Consider the following 9,831-nt stretch of genomic DNA (forward strand, 5'->3'; position numbering starts at 1 on the left):
TCATTCCAGATATAGCCAGGCTCTCCTTGGATGGGAAGGTTGCCTGTGGCTCAAGAGAATGACAGAGAGACAAACCAGACACACAGCAATTAGGCCCCCACCCACTTATCTGGTTGGAAGACCAGTCAATTCTTGGATTATGCAGAGCTAGCCAAGGATACCCAAGGATCAAAGGGAACTCGGGAGAATTAATTAAAAAAAACTGTATCTCTTCTCTATGAGAACCTACTTGAAAATGGAGCAATGTGGTGCACTGGCTTACCTGGCCAGAACCTAGGGGCCTTCCATCCAATGCGGTAACAGTTAAGGGATCATGGAGAATGATGGGCTGGATCTTTAACTGTGTTGCCAATGCGGAATCCATGAAGTTTCCGGCAGCACCAGAGTCTATGAAAGCCATGAGCTCGTGACGTTCATTGCCCCAGGAAATTGAAACATCAATCAAAAGGCCCGAAGCTGCTGGTCGGGGGTAAGTAATTACTCTCGTCCCAGGCCCCCTCGTCTTGGGCGAGAGCTGCCTTTTCCCGCCAGTTCAGGACAATTGGACCGAAAGTGACCGGACTCACCACAGTACAGGCAACACTTATCTCTCATTCGTCTCTCCCTCTCAGCCTGTGATAACCGGGTTCTTCCCAGTTGCATTGGCTCCTCAGGACACCCAATCAGTGAGGAAGGTTCCACAAAACCAGTGGGGGTGTGGATCGCGGGTAGTCGAGTCTCATGACAACGTTCACTTTGACGATCTCGAATGCGGTTGTCCAGTCTGATGGCAACATCAATTAGAGACTCCAAATCAGGGGCTGGGTCTCTGTAGGCCAGCTCATCCTTTAACTCACGTGATAGAGCACGATGGAATGCAGCTTTCAGGGCTCGCTGATCCCACTCACTTTCGGTAGCCAGGGTGCGGAACTCGATAGCAAACTCTGCAACACTGCGGGTTCCTTGTGCAAGTTGAAGAAGTCGATGATCAACCTCTGCTCCACTAACAGGGTGGTGGAAGACCTTCCTCATCTCAGCTATGAAGAGATCACTGTTGGACGTGAGAGGAGACCTCCTCTCCCAGAGAGCTGTAGCCCAATCCAGTGCTTTTCCCACAAGAAGGGTTGTCATATAAGCCACTCTGCTGCTCTCTGTAGGGAAACTGTTAGGCTGCAGTTGGAAAGCAAGGGTACACTGGGTAATGAATCCTCGACACCTCTCTGGGTTCCCATCATACCTCTCAGGGGCTGGAAGTCTAGGCTCAAGCAGGGGACCAGGTGGTGGAGCAGTACCTTGGGACAGGACTGGCAGAACTGGAGTAAGTTGAGGTATGGACTGGGTTTGTTGGTCTGTAGAGGCTTGAGATACAGATTGAAGTCTCAGACGCTGCAGAATCTCAGTCAGGATTTGTTCATGTTTATGAATGGCCGCAGCTTGACTAGAGAGCTGAGATAGTATCCGTTCCACATTGGAGGGAGGAGTCTGTTCCTCTGCTGGGTCTACTTCCATGGTTCAGTCTTGCTGTCACGATGGACTGGCACGAGGTGCCTGAGGTGGGTCTCGAACCCGGGTCTCCCAGTCAGGGTAAGTTAGTTCTCTACCTCTGGTCTACTGGGAAAAACAGTTTCTTAGAAGACCCATGTGCAGAAGGAAGGGCAAACTCAGAGGCTCAGGTAACCCAAAGGCAGGCAGTCTTTACTTGATCTCAGTAGTAAAATATAAACAGAATATCAGTTACAGCTTTACAGCACCAGACAGAAGGTAATCCAATAAGCAACTGGAAAATGAAACTTAACAGGTCTACAACACAGGTAGTACATACTGGGTAGGCTCAAGACTGAACACAGCACAATGAAACTGCCAAACTTAAATAGGTCAAAGAACAGGTGGAAAACATTAACTTAATGAGCAGTCTTAATTAAAGAGTTCACGGCCGTTAGTGCCACCTAGTGGCCTGGAAAGTTCTCATTAAGGTGCAGGGGGGTGCCCACGAATGGTTGGGAGAGTAATTACATGTGGTAGCAGACAGCGCTCCCTAGTGGCTTGGAGAGTAATTACAAGAGGAGTCTTACATTCAACCACAAACTAATGACATCTAGTGACATCGATCAAGCCACGTCTCTGAAAAGCGGACGCAAAATGTTTCTTGTTTTGAGGATTTGTTTAATGAAAAAATAATAATAATAAACTTCCTTAAGAAGGTTTAAGAGTCAAACATGAAAATGTTCCAGTGGGCCAAAAAAATTAAACTATTTGTGAAAAGTCCTTATATTTCAGAGCACATTAGTTAAGTGGGAATTTCTATAGTCCATCACTGATTATCACAATTCAACAATCTCAAAACTCAATCCTTGTGTTTTAAAGAGCTCAGACTCTAGTTCGCCGCAGGAGCTTCCTGTGAAAGCCACCAAAGCACGTCTGGTATTTACTTGATCATCTGCTCTTGATGAGAAGAGTTACTCTACATGATCCTCCTCTTTAACATCCTGTAAAAATCAGCATTAAATCACAAAAGCATGTACAGTATGTGAATCTCAGATTTAGACTGAGACGTTGTCTCAAATATTTCAGTGAGCAGTGGAAATATGAACTAATGTAGATCTGTTACTCTTTAGTTACACTTCAGAAGAAGTGTCATTAGTATTATGACATATGAATCACTATTTCTCACATTGAATAATGATTTTATGACTTTAATACATATCTAATATGGTTCTGTTTTGTATTTTTGTCTTTATTACACTGTTGAAATGACACACACAGCATGAATTAGTGATGAATAATCTTACCGCTTTCTGTGCTTTTCTTTTGTAGAACATCAGCTCGTCTAAATTAGTCTAAACTGTTTCAGTGATAATAATAATGGATTAAAACATCATAGCATTTCTGTTTTCAGTGTGTTTTAATAAGGCATGTGTAAAACAATTAAATAGTCCAGTGTCACCTATATAGATATTTGTCAAACCCTACACGTACATGTATTATTTTGTGTTTTTTCCATTGACCTGTGTGCTGAGCTGGAAATCCTATCAGAACATAATGACAACATGAACCATTTTCTTTGAGCACGCTAATAATGAGAATCTCTGAAAGCAGGCTGTTCAGACTTGACATAAGTGTGATTTTAGCATGTGTGGATCCTCCCCAACAGGATTTGACCACCTTCACTGACCACACACTAGGGTTTCACAATAATAATAATAATAATAATAATAAATCATAACTTCACTTATAATGCACAACCTGTGTAGAATAGCATATATTAGTCTATGAGTGATAGTGTAAGTAAGAATAATGTGTAATTATTGGACAGTTTATCAAACATCAGTAAAGCTGTTTTTTGTTTTTGTTTTTGTAAGTCAGATTGTAAGCTTCATATTAAAAAGAGAGGAAATGTAGTAGGCCTACTTTTTAACCACATCTACTGACACATGCACATAAACTCACATCCATCAGGTCAAACTAGGTTTCTGTGTAAAGGAATGTGACCACACAATGTTTTTAGAGGACTAGTGTCGCCTTCGGTGAATCACGTTCATTCTCTTCAGCTCATGTTTTAATTTTTGCCGAACTTACCGTGAATCAGACACACAACACTTGTTTCCTTATGTTTTAAATCCCCTTTAGCCTACTATTTCTGGTGGCATGCTCAGAGACCAATCCATAACTAAACGACACGACACTTTGCCACCGATCACGTGATTTTATGAGAAAATAAATGGAACTTAAAATGCGCTGAATACACAATATACACACTTTGTTTCATAGTTAACATCACTAATAGTGTAAATGCTAACTATATCTAATTATTACGAAATGTTATTCAAAGTATAGGCTCTCGTGCTCATTACGCGTTGCAATGTGCCCCGCCTTCCTAATAAAGACACACACACACACACACACACACACACACACATAATCACAATCACATCACCTTTGGATTCTGTCACAATTATGTAACCGTTCCTGGTTACATAATTGTGACAGAATCCAAAGGTAATGTGATTGTGATTATGTGTGTGTGTGTGTGTGTGTGTCTTTATTAGGAAGGCGGGGCACATCGCGACCTACATGTAGCCTAATACTAATTGTCTCTTTTTTCTTCACGTGTGAATATTTCAATCTTGAGGGAAACCTTTTAACAGAACTTCTTTCTAATCGTTGTTGATGACTTCGCGATTAGACAAATGTGTCTGAATCGATTGACCAAGTGAAGAAAATAAAAACAATGGAAGGCTTTATTATGCTCATTATGATTGTTTTTGTCGTCGAAGGTAAGTTACAAGGAATTTAAACTCTGTCTTTCTCTTAACCCTTTTTCTTCTGTTTTTCCCGTCGCTGTTTTAAACAATTACATGTAATTTAGTATAATTTAGAGATGTGAAGTAACATGATTTTCATAAAATTCATAATAAAAAAAAGAAAACAGATGACTAACTGGTAAAACTAGATTAAGTTTTGTTTTGTTTCTGTGAAATTGGCCCCAGTTCACACTTTAACATATAGCCTACATTGTTCTTTGTGTTTTAGTCATTCAGATTTAAAAATGAAATTACAAAATTAAGCTGATGATGCATTATAATTTTGCATTTGACCTCTGTGTTGTGTTAAATAAATCGGAGAATGTTTTAAAATAAGTAGTTACAAAATGTGCACCAAGTAGGCTCTAGTCCATCGTGGTTTTAATGTCTTTTATAAAAATGGCTTGAAATGTCAGTAGAAGGTATTTTCAGATAATAATTAATGCACGAAAGGGTTAATTTAGATTGTATTATCCTGTGTATATATTGCCTTCAGTTTGATGGGTTCCTTGTTTTGTGTTAAATCACTGTTACATGTTTTTCTCAGCTATTGCTGACAAAATGTTGCATTTAGATCTGTCTCTCCAAATGTTTCCCAATTACCGTGATGCTGTCATTAATGTCTACCAGATTTCTCATAATCCAACACATTTTGTGGAGTTTGAATTCATAGTACACACACACACACACACACACACACACACAAAGTTATTATTGGGTAACACTTTAGAATACTGTTTCTTACTTACTACATAACTAATAAGGAATTATTGAAGAACTAACAGGTGATTATTAATTAACACTTAACTCACTACTGCTAACTACTAAGAAAGATGTGTTAACTAATCAGTATGTAGTATAATTTTATGATTATGTTAAGTAACAGTTAGCTAATCAGTAACTAATATATTCTGTGATACCTCCTGAAGAACTACTATTAATTATCTACTAGTTAAGGTTCAAGAAAAATAACTATGAAATAACTACTAATGAACAGTTATAAGCAAAAAAACACTATAATAATCAGGCTGTGTCCCATAAATCAAGTACTTGAGTAAAAGTACAGATACAGTAGCAACTTTGTTATAGCCCACTTATTACCCTATAATAGAAATGAAATATGGATTTAGTTTGCTTCTAAATGTTTAACTTTTGATTATGAAATGTTTGTTAAATTAGTTAAAATGTGGGCAGTATACATGTTAAAACTGAATAAAATATGCTGTAGTAATTATTCAGGAATTATCTGATAATTCTTTGTTAATTACTAATGGGTTCCCAACATTTCCACTGTAGAATAGGCTTAATGTTTCAGGTTCAAAATAAGTCCTGCAGAATTATTTGATAATTAATTATTAATTACTAATGGGTTTACTATGTTTTCACTTTAGAATACTGTTTCAAATTCTAAGTAATTATTGAGGAATTATCTAAAAAAAAATTATTAATTACTAATGGGTTCCCAATATTTTCACTTTAGAATAGGCTTAATGTTTCAGGTTCAAAATAAGTCCTGCATAATTATTTTATAATTCTTCATTAATTACAAATTGGATACCTGTATTTTCACTTTTCCTGAGGCTTTGCCTTACATACAGAAATATAATTAATGATAATGTGGTATATCCTGAGGAGGCACACATACAGTACTGTATATAAAATATAAAAACTAAGGTAAGTTATCGCAAGGCACTGGAGTCATGGTGGGGTTCCTATTGGAAGCTGATTTCTTACAAAACACACTCACAAAACAATTTACTACATAGGCAAAACCTCTATAAAATATATTGCATTTATTAATATTGCATTTTCATACTACTACTACTATTGCTAATAACATTTATATGAAAGGGTCACAATTCTATGTAATTGTGGAAAACTGTTCATTAGTAGTTACTTCATAGTTATTTTTCTTGAACCCTAACTAGTAGATAATTAATAGTAGTTCATCAGGAGATATGACAGAATACATTAGTTATTGATTAGCTAACTGTTACTTAACACAATCATAACATTATATTACATACTGATTAATTAACACATCTTCCTTAGTAGTTAGCAGTAGTGAGTTAAGTGTTAATGAATAATCACCTGTTAGTTCTTCAATAATTCCTTATTAGTTATGTAGTAAGTAAGAAACAGTATTCTAAAGTGTTACCAATTATTGTTTATTTTGTCTCCAGCTGTGCTTGGATCAAACTCAGTGTCAGTGACGGAGGGAGACTTTGTCACTCTTAAAAGTGATGTTTCCATGCAAGAGCGTGACCAGATGCTGTGGTATTTTAATGACACCCTCATCGCCCTGATCAGAGATGATCCCACTGAGGGTTGTGTGTATGATGGAGAACGTCAGAGATTCAGAAACAGACTATCAGTGGACTTTGAGACTGGATCCCTGACCATCAAAAACATCAGATCTGAACACGCTGGACGCTACGAAGCAGAGATCGTCAGAAACGAGAGCTCAGGAACCAGCCAAAGCCACAGCGAGTGTGACAGAACAAAAATCATCACAAAAATGATCAACACTGGAGACACCATAAAGACGTTCAGTGTGTCCGTCCGTCCTGATTCATCTAGTGATCGTTCAGACATTAGTGGTGAGTCATTCAGACAGAGAGTATGTTCTTCTGCATTTACAAACATGACTGAATGGGAACTATCTGAACAGTGAAAACACATTTACAGTTTTTTATCTTTTGTGAATAATTCAACATTTTGATGATATTCGAGATAGTATAATCGGTAGACCCTTTATCAAACTGATCATTTTGTCTGGTGATATGTTGCCACAATGCAATCAATGTTTATAACAAACCAGGTTTGTTCTGTGTTTGGAAAGGTTTTCCTGCAGCTAGAAATGGATATAGAAAAATAAATGAATTAAAATATATATATATATACTAAATGCTAACTATGTTATTTCCTTGTGTTTCCCAGCCTCTCGCTCTCGTCTTGACAAATTCAATAAAGGATCATACTATAAGGAGAAGGAACAAGTGTGTAAAAAGAGTATGTTTTCTATTCGCTTTCTTTTTTATTTGTATTTATTTACAATAGATGACATGTTTATTATCTTACAAAGGGTGACAGCTCCACAAATATTCCTCTTCTGATCTCTTTCAGTAATGTTCAGGTCTGATTTTAGTGTTAGTATTATTAATATATTGTTGTTTTATTTATTTTTACCGGAGATAAAGTGGAAGAAATAATCAAATAATCCAATATGAAAAAATCCCTAACGGAGGAATTAGTCTTTCACATCTCTGCCATGTATCTCTCTATAAGATTGCATTAAGAGAGTTTATTGTCAGATGCGCTCCCACTGACGTCTGTCTTCTTCATCTCTAGGTTCAGTTCTGTCTGTAGGTCTTGTAGCAGGAGTGTGTGCTGTTGCTGTTGTTCTGGTGGCTGCAGCTGTTCTTGGTGTGCTTTACTATCGGGACGAGATCTCTAAAAAGGGCAAGTATTATAGTGAGAGCAAAACATCATCTTTATTAAGCAAAGCTTGTATTTAACTGTCTCTTTTTTTAACAGAAGACAGGGAGAAAAACAAGTCTGAGCATCTGCTGGCAGTCTCAGCATGAGGTAAGAATAGCATGTATTAAATATACAGTATGCAAATTGCATGTAAGAATTAGTTTGAAAGACAATTATAGAAGTATCACCTGGAGCAGAAAACCAGTCATCAGATGCACTTGTATATTTGTTGTAACAGCCACCAATACATTGCATGGGTAAAAAAAAATGAATAATTTTCCCTTTATGCCAAAAATCATTAGGAGATCAAGTAAAGATAATGTAACATGAAGATATTTTGTAAATTCCCTACTGTAGACACATTTCAAAAACATATAATCATTAGTAATATGCATCGCTAAGAGTTTCATTTGGACAACTTTAAAGGTGATTTTCTCAATATTCAGATTTTTCATTTATTTTATTTGATTTTTTGCTTCCTCAGACTCCAGATTTTAAAAAGTTGCATCTCAGCCAAATATTGTCCGATCCTAACAAACCATACATCAATGAAAAGTTTATTTATATCTCAGTTTTTTTTTTCAGAAAAAAATGACTCTTACTCTTTTGCTTTATGGTGCCAGTAGGAGATATCATTTGCAAACATTATTTTTACCATGTATCGTAAATATCCAGTGACATTTCTATATGAACAAAGATTGTGACAACAGATGGCGTAATGCAAACAGAGACACGATCTCACCATCATCCAGTCCGTCTGGAGAGACATGAAGAGACAGAAAAACTAACCAGAAGAAATGCATGGCATCTTCAAAATGCTTGGAGAAATCTTTAGTATCTCTACATTAACTGTATTTTATATTTCCACTGAAATGGAAACAAAACCTCTCAACTCAATCTTATTAACCTAGTATTGATGACAGATGTGTAAAATGGTTCATTTCGCTCTCTTTACCTTGTGATTCATTGTTTTTTTCAGAAGGGACGGTTCCCCAAATGGTTCAGTGGACATCTAAGGGTTAAACAGGACTAAAGGCACATTTGACTGTATGCTCCTTTAAAACACTGAAGTCACTTTTGGTCTCATAATACTAAGTGGATTCATGCCGCCCCTGAGCTGTGGAAATACATCTAAAGCCACTTCAGATGCAGACTCTGTGCCACATCTGCAGTGCAAGCAGGAGTTTGAGCCTTATTTCATTGAATTGTTAAAAGCCTATAGCAAGAACAATAAGAACAGCAAATAACTGTTAAGGTGAATAAAGTTGTGCTCAGTTCACAACAGTTTGTATTAAGAATGAACACTAGAAGAACAAACAGGTTTGCAATCCGAGTGATATAAATATCCATCTCCTGTCAGCGCTGTAAGGACACTCCATACACCTGTCGTAAGAGCTTCTTCTTTCTACATTTAAAGGGTGGATCAAAAACTAAAATAATGCATGACTGCTTCCTGCTGTTATCCAGGACCAATGACATCCTCTTCCACACCAAGTCCTCCTGGGTATTCTGTTGTCTTTAGTTTGACAGTGTCTTATTATTAAAAAATGCATATATAATACATTTGAATTTGACAGAAAACAATCTAATAATTTAATGAAAAAATAAATGCTGAACATTTGTGTGTGTGGATCTGTAAGTAAACGGTACTAACGTTGAAAAAAATGAAATGTCCGTTATGAAGTTTTAATAATAATGTGCAATCAAAATATAAGATAGAATATCATACCGAAGGGACATGATCTCAGGTGTGTGATGCTGAACCCTTAGATTAAATTGTTAAGTTGTTGTTGTTGTTATTTTGTTTGTTTGGTTGGTTTTGTATTGTTTGCACTGTTCTGAACTGATATTTCATGTGCAATAATAACTTGCTCAATGTTCATTAAGGCCAAACTGAAAAAAAGTGTAAATATATATATATATATATATATATATATATATATATATATATATATATATATATATATATATATATATATATATATATATATATATATATATATTGGTGAATGTCGAAATGTATTTAATTACAGAAAAAAATAGTTTTACTGTTGTTCTTAATTTGTCCACA

General features: G+C 36.4%; 1 protein-coding gene across 1 annotated transcript; it reads left to right on the forward strand.

Annotated features, from left to right (window-relative positions):
* Nucleotides 1–1,508: 1,508 nt before the first annotated feature.
* On the forward strand, nucleotides 1,509–9,560 carry LOC113077349 (uncharacterized). Its single transcript, XM_026249758.1, has 6 exons — nucleotides 1,509–1,563; nucleotides 6,464–6,880; nucleotides 7,221–7,292; nucleotides 7,632–7,742; nucleotides 7,818–7,868; nucleotides 8,740–9,560. The coding sequence occupies exons 1-5, from the start codon at nucleotides 1,509–1,511 to the stop codon at nucleotides 7,865–7,867; spliced, it is 705 nt and encodes a 234-aa protein (XP_026105543.1). The 3' UTR covers nucleotide 7,868; nucleotides 8,740–9,560.
* Nucleotides 9,561–9,831: the final 271 nt, after the last annotated feature.

The sequence above is a fragment of the Carassius auratus genome, unplaced genomic scaffold, assembly GCF_003368295.1.
Source record: "Carassius auratus strain Wakin unplaced genomic scaffold, ASM336829v1 scaf_tig00022400, whole genome shotgun sequence".
Lineage (NCBI taxonomy): Eukaryota > Metazoa > Chordata > Actinopteri > Cypriniformes > Cyprinidae > Carassius > Carassius auratus.